The sequence below is a fragment of the Lacerta agilis genome, chromosome 11 (assembly GCF_009819535.1).
Source record: "Lacerta agilis isolate rLacAgi1 chromosome 11, rLacAgi1.pri, whole genome shotgun sequence".
NCBI classification, from domain to species: domain Eukaryota; kingdom Metazoa; phylum Chordata; class Lepidosauria; order Squamata; family Lacertidae; genus Lacerta; species Lacerta agilis.
Window position 1 is genome coordinate 37,970,306 of NC_046322.1, and position 20,252 is coordinate 37,990,557.

Sequence of the window (20,252 nt, forward strand, 5' to 3'; positions counted from 1 at the left end):
GTTTAGCAGTGTGCACCAGGGCGCCGGCCTCTCAGGGGCACCTCAGTGAGTGGGGGGGGGCTGCACGACTTTGCCAGTGGCCTCCATTTTCCCTGCACCCGCCAGCTGCGCCTCGCCAACCATATGGCTGGCGGGCATGCAGCTTGCCTCCCAAGCCTCCGTGGGAGGAGAGCGATCCCCACAGAGGCTTAGGATGGAAGCTGCGCCCCACCAACTATATGGCTGGGGGGCATGCTGCTTCCTTCCCAAGCCTCTACAGGGATTGCTCTCCCACAGCAGCATGGGGGAGAGTTGCGGGGGGGCATGGCTGGCAGTATGCAGCTCCACACACACACCCCATCCGTGGTAATCTGGGGCAATGGGCGGATATTTGCACCCCAGCGCCACATCTGCTAAAGATGGCCCTGCAGACTACTTAAACTCAAATTAGAGGGCCAAAGCTCAAACACATACACAAGTGGGGTTTAACTCCAAGAAGATTGCCTCTCATTTCCAGTGAATCCACAAGAATCTGTTAGAGGAGCTGCCCCAATACGTGTTCGTGTGGTGTCCTCCAAAGGGGGAAACTTTTTGGACTGTGATCTAGTTAGAGATGGAAGCCATTACAAAGCAAACCATAGTTATGCTACTGTTTGATGTAGTAGTGTTGACTTTGTTTGATGTGGGCAATGAAGGTCCATAGAGCAGAGGATTGATCAGCCACTTTTCAGTGGCAGCACAAGTAGGAATAGCTTTGACATGGAAAACACTAGGGAAAGTCTGTGCAGCTAGGTGGCACAGACAGGTGTGGCAAATTGTCCTTTGGGAACGGTTGATCCAAGTTATGAAGGTAGAGGACAAAGCAAACAGGTCAAAATATGGGTGTTTAATTTTATCATGCACAAAAATAATAAGAAACAAGGGTGACCAATTCCATTATATATAAACCTTTGGGCACCCAATTGTAAGGCATTGTTACTTCTCTGCTGTTCTTTCTGTTTAGGAGGGAAGTCATTATTAGAATAATAGCTTAACAAAAAAAAGTGAAACTAAAAATCCGAGTTAAGAAAATGCAGTGATCTAACTACAGCATAAACCTATAAATCCAACATTATTTGATTGTGCCTGCTGGAAGAGAAAGGTAAAACCATTAGTTTCCTCAGACAGAAATATTCTATGTGCTTTTATATAGAGAAATCATTTTCTGTCCAATATGAGTTACTACATTGCCGTCAATATTCATAGGTCCATTAGTTTAGTTTAGTTTAGTTTAGTTTAGTTTAGTTTAGTTTAGTTTAGTTTAGTTTAGTTTAGTTTATCTGTGGAGTCAAAATATCTTAGGTTTGATTGTTTTGCTTGTATTACTGTATGTGCTGTCGAATTTTCAGTAAGAGTTATATAAATATTTTAAAGACAATGCATAGTATCTCTTCCCTATTGCATGTACAGGAAGATGTACAGGAAGAGTCAATGTCTCCGGTCCACCCTCCAAGACTGAATTGTCGTTTCCGCCATTAGAAGTCAATAATAATAATAATAATAATAAATAACTGCCCCACCCTTTTAAATGGTGGTTGCATTTCTTGTGATAAAGGATTGAATCTGTCGCAGCTTCTTTACTCTGATCTTTTAAAAACTAAGCAAAGCCTAAAAACCTTATTCAGCTTCCAAGAGAGGTTGTGTTACGAGAAACAACAGCACCATCTGTTGGCGGAATACCGCTAAAAAGTTTGGTCCTCTTTTCTCATGGCCCAATATGAGCCACTTCTTCACACAACGCATGCTTTTCATAGATGTAAGCAAAAAGATGTTATATGCACTCATAAAACTGTGGAAGTGGCACTAGTGTGTTTGTTCCAGCAATATGACTCAAAACAGGTAAGTGAACCTAGGAGCTGGGATTGTCTGGTGCCCATTGCCAAACAGAGCTTTGATGCTGTGTAATTTAAGAAGAAATGCCTTTCTGCTCTTTAAGATCAGAGAACCACTTGCAAGTCCTCTCATCTATTTGGCTGATGCCCACTGCTGAGAGTTTCAGTGGTGCCCCCTTTACATGTGTGTTTCAGATATTTTTGACAGGCTTTCTATTGCTTAGGCTTGCTTTATAATTAATGTTTACTATCCTCATGTTTTAGCAGTCTGATTTTATATTGACATATTGTGCTCTGACTTTGTACCCCTCTTTGAGAATCTGTTATGTACTGAGTTCAATAGGATTGAGATTGCAGCAGTCTGACTGGTCCCAGAACAATAGGATTGAGATTGCAGCAGTCTGATTGGTCTGCAGGAGCCACCCAATCCAGCTCCAGGTGGAAGTGAATCCGCACTCTGATTGGCATACAGGAGTATCCCGGAATTAGCCAATAACGTGGGGCCCATTGTGTAAATAGTGTATATAAAGCAAACGTTTTGGGGGAACTGCATTCCTCACTACTATGAGCTGAATAAAGAGCATGAAATTCACACTTGACTCCAAGTATATTTCAGAATCCTAACTGGAAAGTGAGTTATAAATGTTATCAGAATGCAGTCCTACATGTATCTACTGAGACATCGATGCAAATTGCAGCCTGAATAAAATATATAAAAATGACCTGGGAAATAGCCCTGACAGCAGCTTTAAATTCTTCCTGATTACAGGTTTTGCATAAGTCTTGCCTTATATTTGGAATGCAACATTTGGTTTAAAACTTTTAAGCTAATAAGCAAATGCAACAACATTATTAAATCATTCAGAAAGAAAGCAGAGTCCACAACATTAATACATTTGAAAGAAATCTTTATTCCAAGTCAAATATTTAAAAATAATCTGTTTCAACAAAATAAAAAAATGGTAAGGCTTTTTACCTCTTGGTGTGATGCTCTAAAATACTCTTTCATTCAAAATATTATGTGAAACTGTTCAACACAACAGGAGTACAGTCTGTTCAGGATCTTTGCATAGAGTTGCTTGATATGCATATATGTACACACAAATACATTTATTGATAGAACAATATAGTGCAATTATTTGGCACTCGGTGGCAATATAAAAAAGAGTATTCTGTTAGCTTGCAAAGAGCAAAATCATAATGTCCACAGAGCCTGAGCATACCTAACTCTGTTAGATGGCTTCCATTGGAAAATACTATTTGACACTTAAAATAAAAAAATCTTGATAGGTTCTTTACACTGTAATTGAAAGAGGATTTATATACAATCCTGCACCTAAATAGCAATGTGTATAGAAAGGTATCGGAAAGAGAGCAGAGTGATTTCTGCAGGAAAATTATACATAAATGGGTCCAGGACTATAGCCTACCCCCCAAAACTTAGAGAAATGTGTTTGCCAATGTTATGTAAGTAGCTCTGTGCCAGCAACTTCATTTTGCCTAAATGCAATAAAGTACTCCCCACAATTCACAAGGGGGAGCCACAAAAAGCAATCCTGACAGAACCAGATTGCTATGGAGGAAAAAAAGAGAAAATCTTCCCATTGCCTTGCTCACCCACATTTTGGATTGTGGTTGAACTCTTTAAGGCATTTGGTTTAAGAAAGGTTCTGGCAATCATAATAAGGCTAGCTTTAAAATGGCAAAAAGCCCAACTATTTCTTTCTAAATGCATTTTAATGCTTCTAAAATGATCAGCCCTTTAACATAATAATCCAACATACCGTACATATAAAACCAAAGGTGTTTTCTAACCCTATGGATGTATTTGCATTATAAAAAAAAAAGACACAAACAGAACGGTTGATAACTTTGTCCAGATCACTGCAAGAAGAGATTATGATTCACATTGCTTGTGAATCAAAATACTGAGACAAAATAATAATAATATGTAGAACTGAAAAAGCTTGAAAAACCAGAGGAGTAAAGTACTGTATATCACTTGCTTGTGCTGAAGAGAACCTAACTTGTGCAGGCTTCTTTTTTCGGTGATCTATTACAGAACCTTTTTATTGCCAATGATCCCAAGGACCACTGTTCTGATACTCATAAAAACATACAAGTCATGTTGTGAAACACAGAAGCTGCTCCATACATTCAAGTAGCAATATTTTCATGACTGCTGGGGGCATAAGATGGTGTAAATGCATTCTAAATTACTCCTTCTCGCCATTATTTTGGAATTAATGGAAAGAAATGTGATTGAAAATAAGGTGGGAAATGATAACATCCCCACATATCCTAGCGTTTATGAAGATGTTTGAGATTCAATGCACTCCAATTTATGGCACTAACACTGAGAACGCATGAGAATGTTTACCTTGATGTTGGAATGACAAGAATCGTGAATTTATTTTATGAATGTCCAAATATAGACATATTATTTCTGCACTTCTCAGATACACTTCAGTGAAAGTTGTGTATCTGAGTGTTCAGACATTAAAAAAAAAATCATCTGAGGTTGGCACTGTTCATATATGAATGGTGACACACACCTAATGGCACTGCAAGGCACATAAAAATGTGTAAGGTTATTGGTTTAACTAGTTTTCAGGTTTAAATAGTAGATAAAACACAGATGATTCTCCTGACTAAAATTAGTCTGTTTATAAACAGGCATAGCCCAAAGGTTCAAGTAGTTACATCAAATGGGTTGGGTGACATGGCAGCAACCATTTTTCTTGAACATAAACAAAGAGCTTAAAATAACCTCTAACTGAGTTTTTTTGAGTTAGTATTCCTATGGTTTTACACACACACACACACACACTTAAACAATGGTACTGGGTCCTCAATGTGAAAATCTTTCTAGCGATTTTCTTGAATTCTTTTGTTGAGCCACACAAAGACAAAGTGCTCTGGCAAATGCCTCTGATGTTCATACATATAGGAAATTATATATGTGCTTTTATATATATGAAAGCATATAAAATGTTATACAACAGAGGCATTTCCGGGAGCATTTTGTCTTTGTGTGGCTCAACAAAAGAATTCAAGAAAATCGCTAGAAAGATTTTCACACGCCCATGGTGTAAATGTACCATTTCTATCAAGTCAAAGCCTACAAGTCAAAGAAAGCCTAGAAAACAGGCACTCGGTTTTGTCAACCTGGCAAGCTACCGGTATGTATGTAAACAATCCACATTTATCCTTTGAGAGACAGAGGTGCAAATAAATTTAAAGCACTTTGCATCTATGGCCAACTAGCCAACAGTATTGTTGCATAGTGTGCCTGGTTTGTAGAAAACATTACAAGAGCTTAAACAAGTAAAATTAGCTCTTAGGTGGCTAATTCTCTGTAGTGCATCACAGTTCACTGACAGGTCAGGTCAAATGCTCAGGCAACTGCTGGGCTTGTGGAGATACCAAATGCATGAATAAGTGGGCCTATGCATGTGGCTGTCATTATTCGCAAAACAGCAGTAGTTACATGTATCCGCTATTTCATACAGAAAGTGCTTCTGTGGGGTTCAGCAGTGTCATAAATCTGCTGGTGGCCCACGAGCTCCTAAATAAAGCCAATTGCACATATAGCTGCTGATGACCAGAAACAAACAACATAAAATTTAAATGTGCCTCCAAATGCTTGATCTCTTTGACATAAGATTAAAACAAAGTGCTATTTTATATTCTGCAACATTCTAGGGGGTTGGATCCAGATTTGCCTTTTTCTGTTTGCAGAAGAGATCCTTATCCAGTGGTACCTCCCACTGGGGTTTATTTCTGGAGGCAATTTTTGTCAGTTTCCTCTTTCCTCTGCAACCCCACAACCCCTCCTCCTCCCAGGCTGGTGCAAATTTGGGAGGTTGTCAGAGGAGGTTGAGGAAGGAAGTGGGAAATCAGTGCATATTTCCTCTTCTCCCCATCTTCTCACCTAGTGGAAGAATACTCTTAATGGAATTGCATGGATCCAACCTCATGGTATTTTTCCTGAATGAAACATTGTTTGAGGTGACTGAAATAAACCTGACAGGCTGTGTTTATTGTTTTTATTTTTTAAAAAAATACTTGAAACAGTTGCTCAAGATGTGCTCCAGTGCTGGCATGATTCATATTTAGCAGAGCCAGCTGCTATGACACGCTTCAGTCTTAGTTTTTGCGTGCGAGTTTCTATGAAAAATTTAGGGGGTTGTCGTGTTAAAGTTGTACAGAAGTCACTGCTTCTTCTTTCTTCTCTGAATACTGCAGTTGCTCTGGTGGAGGGTTATATAAGAAAACTGCTGTAACAGTAAAAATGATGGAGATGACTTTGCAACAGGCGCCTGCAGAAGGGAAAGAAAGAAGATTTGCAGCATTTTAACAATTTCACTTTTGCTAATTTAGCAATCAGTGATAGCTTTCTGTTTATCATATTGCAGATTTATTTCACACCTCTTTGGAGATCTCAACAACATAACCTGTATTGAAGCTCTGGTATTCCACACATTGATTGATTTGTTGATAAGTTAAAAGGCAGCCAATTAAGCTGAAGTCTACAATTGGCACTGGCCCGCTGAGGGGGCTATAGAAAGAAGAAGAAGAAGAAGAAGAAGAAGAAGAAGAAGAAGAAGAAGAAGAAGAAGAGGAGGAGGAGTTTGGATTTCATATCCCGCTTTTCACTACCCAAAGGAGTCTCAAAGCGGCTAACATTCTCCTTTCCCTTCCACCCCCACAACAAACACTCTGTGAGGTGAGTGGGGTTGAGAGACTTCAAAGAAGTGTGACTAGCCCAAGGTCACCCAGCAGCTGCATGTGGAGGAGCGGGGAAGCAAACCCGGTTCACCAGATTACGAGTCTACCGCTCTTAACCACTACACCACACTGGCAGAAGTAGTGCTCTGTGTAGAGGGAGGCCTGCCAGATTGCCATGTGTAGGACTGCAAGGCCAGTGGCAGAGCATATGCGCGCACACCCACTGATCCCGCTTCCTTCCTCTCCCTCTCCCACTCTCCTGCCTATCTCCTCCAGCCGGGAGCACGGGACAATGGCACACTGCCCGCCTGTGTCTCCCGGCTGGAGAGGACGGGAAGGAGGCAGGTGAGTGGGAAGGGGAGAGGAAGGAACCGGCAAAGCAGCGCAGCGGCTCCCCTGCCCCTTCCCTGGCAGCTCGCGGTAGGCATGGGAGTCTGAGCACCAAATGTCACCCCCGCTTAGGGAGGACACCCGGAGCGGTGCGGACTGCACCCACCTTCCTCCGCCAGTGTGCAAGGCTGAGGCTGTGTGACCATACCAACCAGGGCAGCTGATTGGTTCCAACAATGTGCCCACGAAGTGCCAGTCTCACCATTGAGTAGCCACCCCACCCAGCCCATCTTGGTAAGCAGCAGTGACACCTCTGCTGGGAGGCTATTGCTGCAGCTCCACCCTACCAGGTGAGTCCGTCCTGACAAGGGATGACTTCCAGTTTCCTCTTTCACATCTGCTGCCAGCCATTTATGGTCTCATCACTGCATTCATATGAAACTGACATCTGTCCGTTTCTGTCACAATAACTTCCAGCAAGCATCAGGGCACGTTAGGTTGCCCCTAGCAAGCAATAAAAATCAGAAACTGCCGATCCTCAGACCATGTATTCAGTTTGCTTAGCATACCAGACAAATGAGAAATAAGTTACAGGTGGGTAGCCGTGTTGGTCTGCCATAGTCAAAACAAAATAAAATAAAAAATTCTTTCCAGTAGCACCTTAGAGACCAACTAAGTTTGTTCTTGGTATGAGTACAAGGTGCCTCCCCCATCCAATATCTTCGCTGGAATTGTTCAGACTCAGACTATTTGGACCACAAGGCTTTGGAGAGATACTTACTTATGCCCACTAACATGTAGGCCATTCTGTGGTTGTTATAGGTCCAACATGATCCTTTAAGTCCACACTTATCTATATCCCACAGCGTACAGGTACTGTCTATTGAAACACCAAACAGGATTGGTCCAGGTATGCTGCCTGTAGAAGATGGAGTGGTGAAAAACAACAACTGAAAATGCAAACTCAAATGCGGAAACTATGCTGTAAAATAGAGGTGTTGTACCAATAGTGGACTTCTATAGCCTATAAAGAAGGCTCTTATTAAAGCTTCAATTATTCCAAAATAATATAAATATATTTTTGCCTTTAACAAAATGCATGATTACAAGACTTAAAGATGTAGTTTATATTTCTAAAACTATGGAAAATGGAAAATGTTACCTCTGCAATATGCTCTCTCAACCAAGAACATTTCTCTGTGCATTCATCATGCCCTCTGATTGTACACACTAGCCAGTGTCACCATATTGATGTTTTTCCTCAATCTTTAATAAATTTTCACTTGATATGTCATCAAAATGGAAATGAAACGTAGAGCTTGGCAAAGTTTTTAACACAGAACTGTCAGACAAATTTGGAATTGTTGTAGCAAGGGAGGGCAAATCCCCACATCCACCAATTTTCAGTAATACAGTGATACGCTGATGGGCCCAATCCACTGGTCAAATTTGGCTGATAAGCAGTAGGGGAGTAGAGATGGAAATCAGCAGCAATAAATTATCAGTGGTATCTCCTCCAGAGTCAATATCAACTTAAGAAAGATATATTTTAAACTTGAGCCTGAATATAGCTAATGGTAGTGTACATTACATCAACCATGAACCAGTCACCTGTTACCTGTTACAGGTAACATCCCGATCCTTCATTTTCCATAGATAACTATGGAACCTCAGAGCACTTGTGAGCCTTAGAACTGTGACCATTGTTCCTATACTTAAGTATAGAGGTTTTACAAAACGTACCCAAAATTCGTAGAAAGAGCATGTGAACCCCCATAGCAAATGATCGGTGCCTTTCTGGTACACACCTGTAAACCAAAGTTTGATTTATTTTTTAATAGAGATTTATACCATCCTTCAGCAGAAATTATAAGGATGGTTGACAGTATAAAACATGCATAGCTACCTTAAAAATGCAAATGTTAAAACAGCAGTGAGGGACAGCACCAAAATTGGTATGAAAACCCCATTCAATTTTAAAATACATTAAGATTTGAAGTTTAAGAAAATGGCAGCAATGTAACTTTCAAATCTACTGCTTCTTCTGTTCATCTATATTTTCAAATCATGCTTCCATTTGTTGCTTCTCATTTGGAAGTATGAAAACAGTTTTTGTTTTCATTCTGTAATTTTGTAGACACAATGCCTACTTAAGAAAAAATGCAGTCTTTAAGAATAAACAAGAGACACAATAAAAAAGCATGATAAACAAGAAAATCACATTCAATAATGTATCTGTAAATTGTTCCATGCTCGCATCTAGTTTTTAAGGAAAGGCAAAATTATTATGTGATTCTACAACATCAAAGAACAGTTTTTGCATCGTCTGAGAGTTCCAAAACACACAGACAGCAAGGGATACTGTTATCCACAAAGAAGAAGTTGTTATGCGATACATTGCCTACAAAATATCTTAACTGTTTTGGCTATCCAGGCTGCTGGTGTGAATTCTGGAATAGGCAACAAAAAATAAAACCATAAGCTCCAACCAATAACTGATTAGTGTCCAGCCTGATATCAGCACCCAGCATCATCAGACAGCTGCCAGGGCTCTGGAAAACACACAGTCCCTACCACTGGTGCCTAACTTGGGTCCCTGTTAAATAAATGTCCTTTTCCCAGTGCTGGGCTATAGTGCAGGAAATTAAAATGTTAGCTGCCAGTGGAGGCCAAATGACTTCAAACGTAAGTCCTGTTGCTGCCCACGGATGAATAAATCAACTGTGGGGGAGTCCTAGTTTAGGCGAGGGCCCACCTATTTGCCAAGGGCCCTTCAAACCAGGGGAAAAGCCTTGCTTACGTATACATTTTACTGGTACATTCAGGTTACTATAGAGTATTATTATTATTATTATTATTAGGAATAGTCAGCCTCTCCATCCCTCTATACATCCAAGCACAGATGGACAAATCAATCAACTTTCTGTTATCTCTGTTTCTAATTTTTTCCTATCTTAAATTTAACAGCAATTTGCATTGCAAAAACCTTATGAAAATGTGTCAGCCTTTTAGTGCAAGTTTCTTTTAATATGTAATATGCAGTTTTGAAAATATATACATATTTGCAAGCAAATTCCCCTAGTAAATGCATTTCACATGCTGTGTCCACTAATATATATATTTATATATGCCCTTCACCCTAATACAGTCGTGCCTTGGTTCTTGGATGTAATCCATTCTGGGAGTCCGTTTGACTTCCGAAAAAGTTTGAAAACCAAGGCATGGCTTCCAATTCTCTGCAGGAGCTTCCGGCACTCAATCGGAAGCCGCAGCCACTCACTTCCAGGTTTGCGGCATTCAGGAGCCAAAACTTACCAAGGCATTCACAAACCAAGGTACGACTGTATGTGCATTTTTGTACACATTGCTTGACTAGAGAGAACTACACTGCAAAATTTTAAAAATTGTGTATTTCAGAGGATGGCTGTATTTCAGTTCACCCCTTGTTTCAGAAAGTGTGGGTTTGGTAAGTTTGACTTCAAATGCAAACTGAATCAGATTTCTCCCCTATAAGATTCCCGCACCCATATTCAGCTTGTTTGTGTTATTGAACTTACAGGCAAATTTCAACTTAAGTAGGGGTTATGTTCCAGAGATAACGCCTGAAGCCAAAATCATATATAGTCAGAATGCATTAGGTTTAATGGCAGATAGAATAGCAAAAGTATTTTTTTTCAGACACCTACTCCATTTCCACCCCCCTTTACCATATATATATATAGAAGAGAGAGGTAAAAGGTAAAGGACCCCTGGGTGACTATGGGGTTGTGGCGCTCATCTCACTTTCAGGCCAACCGTGATGGAAACCAGAGCGCACAGAAACACCGTCTACCTTCCTACCGCAGGGGTACCTATTTATCTACTTGCACTGGCATGCTTTCGAACTGCTAGGTTGGCAGGAGCTGAGACAGAGCAACGGGGGCTCACTCCATTGTGGGGATTTGAACCGCCGACCTTCTGATTGGCAATCCCAAGAGGCTCAGTGGTTTAGACCACAGCACCACTTGCGTCCCTTTTACCATGTTTGTGTGTGTGTGTGCATAAATCTAAATCCACATAAGTTGAGTGTTACCTGTACTTCATCATCTATAGACATCAACTATATCGCTAATTATATTCATAAACAATTTTACAGATTACCACTCCACTAAAACACACATTAGTCACGTAACGTATGGCACTTCTTCCCTCTTAACTTCATTTAAAAGGAATACTTTTCTAGAAGTAAAAAAAAAAACTAAAACATAATCAATATCCTTCACCTCCACCCAGAATATCTCTGGATTGTATCCAAAGTTAGTCATGCTCAGAGTAGACTTATTAGCACTGAGTAGCACTTTGTGCAAATGGAAGTAATTCCACTTACACAACAGGATTTACCCCCCCCCATTCTCTCCCCCCCCCCCGCATGTGCCTGTTCTGGGGGGGTTTCCCCAATGCTTCAGAATGGGTTTGTGGAGAACAGGAAGCACACATGAGGAGGAGAGCAGGGAAAGTCCCATTGGACAAGCGGAAGTCATTCTGTTCACACATTTATTTAGCTGAATACTGCCCACTGGAATGAATGGGCATGTCTAACTTAGCTGTGTTGATTCCAATGTGTCTACTCTGAGTATAACTTAGTTGGATGTAACCCTCTGTTCCTTTCTGAATTGTGCTAGAGAAGGAGGACAGAGAGGGGCAAAAAGAATGAGTTGGGTTTTTTTATTTAAAAAAAAATTAGAGAGGAAATTTCTAGCATTTTGCAGTGATCAGTAAGTAGGATAAAAACAGAATGAAAACTACCTTAGAATGGCCACTGTTGTTGGTGTCACTGCCATGAACGTAAAAACAATGGTGAAGAAGAAGAAGCCAAGGAACAGAGACAGGGATGTACAGTTTGATGCACATTTCCCAGGGGTAGCCCCATGGATGATATTCTCAATGGTAAATTTGGGGTCCACAACACAGTCACAGTTGGCGAAGACCTATAAACAGTGCATATATACAAATATGAGCAGAACAAATGAAGTAATCACTATTTCCAGTACTGTATTAGCAATACTAAATAACAAAGTGCTTAACCAATTACAGCAGAAACAGAGAAGATGTTTCTATGGAACTGCCTTCATTTCAACAGGAAAGGGAGGAGCATGAAGCTGATCCACACTTTCTGCAATGCGCCTGGAACACTGCCCTGGACATAGGGCTGGTGGAGGAGGAAATCAGGCTTAGAACCTAAGAATGTCCATGTAAGGAAGCTCACAGGAAGGACAGTTCCCTGGTCCCCAGCACCCCCCCCATGCCCAACCCAACATTGTTCAAGATGGCTTCTCACTCTTTAGGGGGTGGGGACATAGCTAGCAGTAGGGGAGATGAGGGGGATGGCAAACTTTCCTTCTGTGAACTTCCTTAAGCTAACTTGCCTTATGATCCAAGTAATACAGTGGTACCTCAGGTTACGAACAGTCCTGCTTACGAACGCTTTGGGTTATGAACTCCACAAACCCAGAAGGTGGTGTCTTGGGTTGCGAACTTTGCCCCGGGATATGAACACAATCTGCTTCCGGAGCTGTGGGAGGCCTATGTAGGGAATGTGCGCCTTGGGTTAAGAACGCTTTGGGTTAAGAACGGACTTCTGGAACGAATTAAGTTTGTAACCCGAGGTACCACTGTAATGAGAACTATCTTGCTGTGTGGAGGAGCAATTGAAAACTATCGCCATAGTTACACACATGAGGCATGGAGAAGCATGCATGAGCGGACCAGCCCCGCATCCCATCCTCACTGCTGTCATGCCATCATATGAAAATATTTTATGTAGTGATGAGCATGGAAGAATCAAGATCTATCTGAACTGAAGAGTTCAAATTACCAGACCAACCCCCAAAACATGCTTTAATAAATTTGTGTTGAGAAAATAACTTCTCTTGCATGCTATTCATACAAGTGTTGTACAAATGCTAATAATAATTAAGAAAATTAATGAATTACTATACATTTGAAAACGATATGTTTGCTAAATACAGTGGTACCTCAGGTTACAAACACCTCGGGTTACAAAGACTTCGGGTTACAGACTCCACTAACCTGGAAGTAGTACCTCGGGTTAAGAACTTTACCTCAGGATGAGAACAGAAATTGCGCAGTGGCTGCAGTGGGAGGCCCCATTAGCTAAAGTGGTACCTCAGGTTAAGAACGGACCTCCGGAACGAATTAAGTTTGTAACCAGAGGTGACACTGTAAACACTTTCAGCACCTAGAACTAAGAGGCAGACCAGTGGGCCGAATTTGGGCTGAGAAGCTGTTTTAGACAAGCCACACTCACCTGCACCACACGAATGTCATATGTGGCATGAGGTGCAGGGTAGGCAAAGGCATGGCTGCAGTGGAACAACTGGAAGCTTAAAGTGTGCTCCTGATTGTACCTTGGAAAGCAGGGCTTGGTTAGGAGCACCAGTCAGATGGCTGGTTCTGAATGTGCACATTCAAAGTGGCTCAGTGTAGCATCCAATCAGCTGATCTGCAGTGACAGCCCCAATGAAGTTTTTCACTTGCAAATGTGGTTTGAATGCCTCCAAGTGGACTTTAACCAGTGTTATCAGCTGATCAGCAGCTACAACGAGTCCCTTTGAATATGTGTCTTCATTGCCAATCAGCTGACAGTGCACCTTCAAAGGGGCTCATTCTTAGTTCCCTATCAGAGCAAGCCCCTTTGAAGCTGTCAGGTGTTATCAGGTGACTGGCAGATTTGTCAGGTGATGGGCAGATGGTGTCAGGTGACTGACAGGTCTGTTCTGCAGGGGGTGGGGAAAATAAGGATCCTGCCCGCCAGCCAAATTCATTTTGCCACCCTTTAGACCTAAGGTAAATTCTGCATTCTCAACCCATGATATAAAATGGCAATACCTTTGAACCGTCTTGAATAGTAACAGCAGAGTCACACCCTGCATAACATGCAGAAAAATACTGGATTCCATCTGTGCCACAGACTGGTAAATAGTTTGAACGCAAGCATCTACAGTGGGCATTGCAAGGTGCAGTTAAGTTTGATAATGTGCCTGTCCTGAAACAGAGAGATAAAAGTCAAATCAGCTAAGCATATGCAGCTTTTGGTATCTCCTAAGAACATATTCTGAACAATTAAGAACATAAGATCCCTACAGGATCAGATCAAAATCTAATCTAGTCTTGCCTTGTGTTTCCCACTGTGGCCAGCCAAGTGCTGTCAGGAATCCCGCACACAGACATTATATTTATCAAAATATTTATACGCCTATATTCATACAAAATATCAGAGCGGTTTCCAAAAGTTAAACCTAAGAGCATACGACAAAAACCATGCAAACAGTTTTAAAATCTGAAATAATGGAAAGATGTATTATCTGAAATAATGGAAATGTATTATTAATTGCCTACATAATCCTAACAGAATAGGAAAGTTTTCAGCAGGTGTTGAAAAGTTGAAGCAGAAGGTGCCTGGTGAATCTCTGTCGGCAGAGTATTCCACAATAGCCTTCTCCTGCTGCTGTCCCCCAGCACTGGTATTCAGAGGGATGCAGCCTCTTGCCCTCTGCAACATGGCATATTTATTATTCTATTCATAAAGTGAATATGAGAAATTGTGTGGCTAAAATTAGCACCTTTGCTGTTAGTGCTGCATTTAATTTTTTTTTTAATGAGATCAGGGTTTGATGTTGAGGGGGAGGGCTCACTGAACCATTTTTTTAAAAAAATATGAACACATTTATATATCCGCCCCAGTGCTCTGTACTCCAGCTGGTAGCTGCTTTCCAAAACCTTTAACAGGGTCTTCCACATTCCTGATACCTAAGTTTTTTTCAAAATTAGATATACCAGAGAATGAACCTGGGATCCAAACAAGACGATGGACCTTTCACTCCAAACCCTCTGAGGACTTCAAACAGATTATTAAAGAGCATAGAGGACAAGGTGGGACCTTGAGGGATTACACAGCACATAGTATGGAGATGAAGTCGTCCCGTCCCCCCCATGAAACTTATTTATTTACAATTTTATCTAAGAAATTTATAAACTGCTTGCTCAAAAAAATAAAAAAAATCTCCAAATGGTGCACAGGTCAAATTATATATAAAACATGGCTAAAAGACACAAACCAGTTAAAAATAAATATACGTAAAACCACCATTAAGAACAAAGATAAAATAATTAAAACAAATGCTAACTAAATAATGTGCCTGGGGAGATAGGTTTTCAGTAGGTGTCTAAACAGTGCAGTGAACCAACCTTCCAGGTAGGAGGGTTCCCATCCCACAGCCCTGGTCCAGTAAGATACCATGGTTGACAGTTTCAAAAGCCACTGAGAAGGGAAATCAGTAGGGTCACATTCCTTCTGCCTCTCTTCTAACAAAAGTCATCCATCAGAGCCAAGGCTATTTCAATGCTAGACCATGGTATTGGCTGAAATGGGTCCAGATAGTCCATTTCATCCAACTACACTTGGAGGAAGACTACCACCACTTTCTAGTATTCCTTGTACCAAAAGGAGATATTTGTCAATAGTTAATAGTTATCACAATCTTCAGTCTAGAAGCCAGAATCATATCAAAATCCATGGCTCCAATCTAGAGAACATGAACCGAAAGCTGCCTTTGTGTTGCTATACTGGATAAAGCCCCCAATATGTACTGACTAAAAGATGACAAGTTCCGTCAAATGTGACAGGACTAATGAACTGCTAATGAATCACACTGTGTGTTGTGACAGCCCCGATTAGCTGTCAAGTGATACATGCATAATTAGGCTCAGAACACCTAACCCCAAGAACTAGCTGCATTGGATTTTTGTTCTCATTGCAGTCTTCTTCTTCTTTGGCAATCACTCTTAGCCGAGTAAGATTGCCTTCCATAAACACGGTTTCAACAATGAGTCCATGACTGTGGAGGCCAATTCTGGATCCTCATGTCCTTCCACAGTGGGGACATTAGTTTCCGGGCGGGAGTTGATCACAGTGTGGATTTGCCAAGCGTGCTTTCCTCTTAGCACATTTCTCCCTTCCGTCCTGAGTTCAAGTGTCTTCAAAGCCCATGACACCTTTGCTAAAGGCTGTCCTCCAATTGGAGCACTTGCAGGCAACTGTTTCCCAATTGTTGGTGTTCATACTACATTTTTTTTAGATTTGCCTTGAGACAGACAGTCTTTAAACCTCTTTTGTTGACCACCAGCATTACGCTTTCCATTTTTAAGTTTGGAATAGAGTAGTTGCTTTGGAAGACGATCATCAGGCATCCACACAACATGACCAGTCGAATGAAGTTGATGTTGGAGAATCATTGCTTCAACACTGGTGATCTTTGCTTCTGTCACTATACTGGTATTAGTTCACCTGTCTTCCCAAGTGATGTGTAATTTTGTTGGAGACACCGTTGTTGGAGTCTTTCACGGAGTTGGAGAAGGCGTTTATAAGTGGTCCATGTTTCACAAGCATACCGTAAGGCTGGTAAACAAGCATTTTTGTTTCCCTTCGAATGTCCTGGTCCCCAAACACTCTGCACTTCAATCGGGAGAAAGCCGCACTCATAGAGCTCTGGCAATGCTGGGTTTTGGCATTGATGTCGGCCCTTGTGTAGAGATAACTGCCCAAGTAGGGGAAGTGATCAACATTTTCCAACGTTACACCATTGAGTTGGATTTGTGGTGCTGCAGAGTTGTTATTTTGTACTTGTTAGTGCAAGCACTTTGGTTGTTTGGTTGTTGAGTGATAGGCCAAACTTTTTGTAAGCCTCTGCAAATATATTTAAGATGGTTTGGAGGTCATCCTCTGAGCGTGCGCACACTACGTTGTCATCAGCAGTATACACACAGTATACACTCATAGCAGTATACACACAGTCAGGCCCATCTCGTTTTTATTCTTTTGAACAAATACTTACCCGTTATAATTTTCTGAGACACCCGCAAATGGCGTATTCCCACATATAGCAATTAAAAAGACCATACTGAATCCAAGCGCCACTGTACAAGTAAGGACGATGAACTTGAGTATGCTTTTGCAATTTAGTTGGAGCTTGGAAACTAAGATACCACTTATGATTTGACCTAATGCTGCTCCTGGGACCAACACAAGTCCTGCGGGAAAACAAGGTGACAACAGAGATTGAATTAACATTTATTGTTAAAAATAGCAGTAATCAATAATTCAAGAAAATATAATTCAAGGTATCTGAAGAAGTGTGCATGCACACGAAAGCTCATACCAAGAACAAACTCAGTTGGTCTCTAAGGTGCTACTGGAAAGAATTTTCTATTTTGTTTCAAGAAAATATAAAACAGTGAACATATAGAAATGGTACATGCACATAAAACTTTCACAGGTAGAAGCTAAAGTGGGTTATAATGCTAATCCTACCACAACATTGCGCACAGCTACCAACATCAAGGAGGCAGGACTCGTGAAGCGCATCATGTTAAGGCAAGGCTAGGCCCCATTTCCCTTTCTACCCATGAAAGACCTACATTACTATAACACACAAAAGGGGCTTAAGAATATCTTGAATGTTAAAGAATATCTAAACAACAGTTAAATCAGTTTATTTATTATTATAATATTTATATCCCACCTTTTCCTTCAAGGAACTCAAGGTAGTGTGCATGATCTTCCCCCTTCCCCATATTGTCACAGCAACCCTGTGAGGTAGGTTAGACTGAGAGGCAGAAGGTCACCAAATGAGTTTCACAGCTGAGTGGGGATTTCAGCCTGTGTCTCTCCTAGGTCCTAGTTCAGCACTCTAACCACCGCACCACCCTAGCTTGCCACTCCAAAATCCATCTTACCACATGCTTCAAATCATTTTGATTTTGTACCCATGTGGTTTGACAGTCAACTTTTACTGCGCATCACAGTGCCAGTTAACCTAACTGCACTGTTATGCATGAATCTAATGCCACACACAAAAAGCCAAAGGTTATATATCTTTGATCTCAACTGCACTTTCTCTTCCGGCTAGCATGCTCTCTCAGTGCCAAACTACATGTTACGCTAAGTAGGCTCCCTTTAAAAACAAAAAACAAAAATGCCAACTCAAGCTGTGCCCCCAGTAAAGCCTCTTTATGGTACAGCCTCATCCTAAGAGCCACAGAGACATATTCTGGAAAGGTGTTTTCACATTTGGGGCAGGGGATAGAATTGTGGTCACACACATGGAAAGTGGAAAAAGGGTGACTTCTTAAAAGCTGCTGCTACTACCAATTTGTTAGCACCCTAAAATGTTCAGAAAAACTTTCCCACACCAGCACAAAAAGATGGTATGTCCCCTTTCCAATTCACATAGTCAAGACCAGTGTCTGACATACCCAGGGCTAATGCAGAAGCAATTAAATAAAGATCTAGCCAACAGGAGTTTCATACTGCTTAAAAATATAAGAACATTCTTGCCTGATCAGGCCAAAGGCTGTCAAAGTCTAGCATCTTGTTCTCCAGGTGGCTAAGTCCATGCCCAGGGGAGCCTGTAAGCATTCTTCCCAATAGTGATTCCCAGCAATCAACATTCAGAAATACTGTCTCTGACACAGTCATTGTGACTAGTTTCCCCGACTCCTCTCAAAGGGATCAGCATGCAGGCCAAGAGACATCAGCTCAGTTCCTAGCTGATTCTTACACACACACCCTAACATTTCTCCAATGAACATAGGGACATCCTATTCAGGAAAAGCAGGACCTTTGGGGGTCAAATCAGAAACTGGGATGGCTTCTGTAATTCCAGTTCTGTTCCCAGAAAATAGGAACACTTGTAGGGTATTTCTTAGCCATGCACTAGGAAAACATATTTGCACAGAAATAAGCCTCACAGGGTTCAGTGGACCATATAAGAAGAAGAAGAAGAAGAGTTTGGATTTGATATCCCGCTTTTCACTACCCGAAGGAGTCTCAAAGCGGCTAACATTCTCCTTTCCCTTCCTCCCCCACAACACACACTCTGTGAGGTGAGTGGGGCTGAGAGACTTCAAAGAAGTGTGAGTAGCCCAAGGTCACCCAGCAGCTGCATGTGGAGGAGCGGAGACGCGAACCCGGTTCCCCAGATAACAAGTCTACCGCTCTTAACCACTACAACACACTGGCTCTCTATTCCCCAGTAAACCTGTTTAGAACTGCAGACTTTGTATTACTAATCCAGTTTTACTCTCCTTTGTTATTAAACTCAAGCAGTAAACAGATTAAGAGCATATTCTGTAAAATACGTAAGAGAAATACATTACCTCCTAAGGTGGCTGAATAGCTGGATGTATATCCAAACTGATTTTCTATAAATTTGGGCAAGAAAGTTGCAAAGCCAGTGGCAACACAGGCTTCCATTGCAGCAGCCAATACAAGACACATCAGCACGGGGTTCCTCAGAAGCAACTAGGAAAAAGGGGGAGGAATTATTTTGTGACTTCTGACATTTTCTTATATTTTTGCAATTAACAAGTTTGATAATGCAAATATTGGAACTGATATGGATTTTTGTCCATAAACTATTATTAGGAATGGATGGACAAGTCTAATTCTGGTTTGCAGCACTTTTGTAATGTGTTCATTTTTAAGTCAGTTCTGTCTCCTTCTTACATTATTTGGGAAGGGATTAAAAATAATGTCACTTTGAGATGGTCCAAGGGATGCCGCTGGCCTAAACGCAGGCTTCCCTTCTGTTGCAAATGGCAGTTTCCAAGCAGGGATTTCTGTTTGGACCATGGCAGGGAGAAATTGGTTAAACTCTCAGCTTGCAATCCCCCTGAAGCTACTATTTACATTTTTCAAACTGTGCATGTTAATTGCATTCATGTCATGTGTAACTTGGGCTTAGGGGAAGAGGTGGGCACAAAACAAGTTTTGAGAGATAATAATCAGTGACTGTGCATTGACAAGCAGATTTACTTGTGGGTGTTGTTGCTTTTTTTAAAAAAAAAAGTATGTGTTGATAAACTGTATTATTACTAGTTAAAGCATTTGTCCTTTGCTTTGGGGTTATAATTCTGTTTTTCACTTTGTCCCATTTACCAAACGTTATGAATTAAATAACGTGATGAGGTAGCCAATCTTATTTAGCACCCAACCAGAAATGAAACATGAGCACAGGGCCATGTTGTCTATGGAAGTGTTATTTGCCCTTCAAGCACACAAATAGGCAATGACATGAATCTGAGGAAACTCTTCTAGATTCCTTGCTTATAATTACCCAGAGTGTCAGCAGAAAGTCTTTGAAACTCCTCCCACCATATTCAGATTGAATGTCAGCTCCACCATGATGTGCTTCAGAAATCTTTTCGGCTCGTACTTTGTGTGTACCTGGGGCAGAGGAAGAAAGCTCATCAAGCATATAGGGTAACAGAAAGGCATGATTA

At 41.2% G+C, this 20,252-nt stretch overlaps 1 protein-coding gene across 1 annotated transcript in view; it reads right to left on the reverse strand.

Annotated features, from left to right (window-relative positions):
• Window positions 1-4,874: 4,874 nt before the first annotated feature.
• Window positions 4,875-20,252, reverse strand: part of SLCO4C1 (solute carrier organic anion transporter family member 4C1) — a 31,550-nt gene continuing 16,172 nt past the window's right edge. The window contains exons 6-13 of the mRNA XM_033164600.1: window positions 20,087-20,196; window positions 19,128-19,272; window positions 16,805-17,000; window positions 13,800-13,956; window positions 11,697-11,878; window positions 8,655-8,719; window positions 7,693-7,830; window positions 4,875-6,172 (exon numbers count right to left, since the gene is read on the reverse strand). Of these exons, the coding sequence (XP_033020491.1) occupies window positions 6,048-6,172; window positions 7,693-7,830; window positions 8,655-8,719; window positions 11,697-11,878; window positions 13,800-13,956; window positions 16,805-17,000; window positions 19,128-19,272; window positions 20,087-20,196 (1,118 nt within the window). The 3' untranslated portion in view covers window positions 4,875-6,047. The remainder of the gene's footprint in view (window positions 6,173-7,692; window positions 7,831-8,654; window positions 8,720-11,696; window positions 11,879-13,799; window positions 13,957-16,804; window positions 17,001-19,127; window positions 19,273-20,086; window positions 20,197-20,252) is intronic.